At 24.5% G+C, this 493-nt stretch overlaps 1 protein-coding gene across 1 annotated transcript; it reads left to right on the top strand.

The window, feature by feature from the left end:
- On the top strand, window positions 1–123 carry CLUP02_08036 (uncharacterized protein; the record flags this gene model as incomplete). The annotated part of the gene is made up of 1 exon (XM_049287028.1): window positions 1–123. A coding segment is annotated over one exon (123 nt), but the record flags the coding sequence as incomplete, so codon positions are not given.
- Between the last annotated feature and the right edge of the window lie 370 nt (window positions 124–493).

Genomic DNA, 493 nt, shown 5'->3' with positions numbered 1-493 from the left:
TTTAAATATTTTTTTAAGCTATTATTTCGCGCTATAGTATTAATAAACTTATTATTCTGCTTTAATAAAGTTAATATTTTAATAATTCGAAATAGTTTTAAAAAGCTTTTTAACTTTTACTAAGGGTAGTAATAAAATAGTTTTTAATTTAATTAATATTTAATTTATTATACCTTAATTATCGAGCGTTATAAAAAGACTGTTAATAAGCTAACTAGCGGTTTAAAAAATTCTAAGTGGGGTAGGAATTTCGAGCGTACCCTTATTTAATACCTGCCTAGGTTAAAATATAATACGGCGTATTACTAGGCTGTTTAATATTAGTTATAAGATTTTATATATACCGTGCGTTTTAAAATAAATATATATTACTAGCGGGAGGTCGAGGAGGGTAGTATTTTATAATTTTTAGTACGTATAATAAGTCGATTATAGGCCGATAATAGCTAAGGAAAAAATACTTTTACTAGTTGATAATTAATATAACGAGTAT

Source organism: Colletotrichum lupini, chromosome 4 (genome assembly GCF_023278565.1).
Source record: "Colletotrichum lupini chromosome 4, complete sequence".
In the NCBI taxonomy this organism is placed as follows: Eukaryota; Fungi; Ascomycota; class Sordariomycetes; order Glomerellales; family Glomerellaceae; genus Colletotrichum; species Colletotrichum lupini.
Note: the sequence above shows the minus strand (reverse complement) of the source record. Positions and strands in the feature narration are given on the sequence as shown.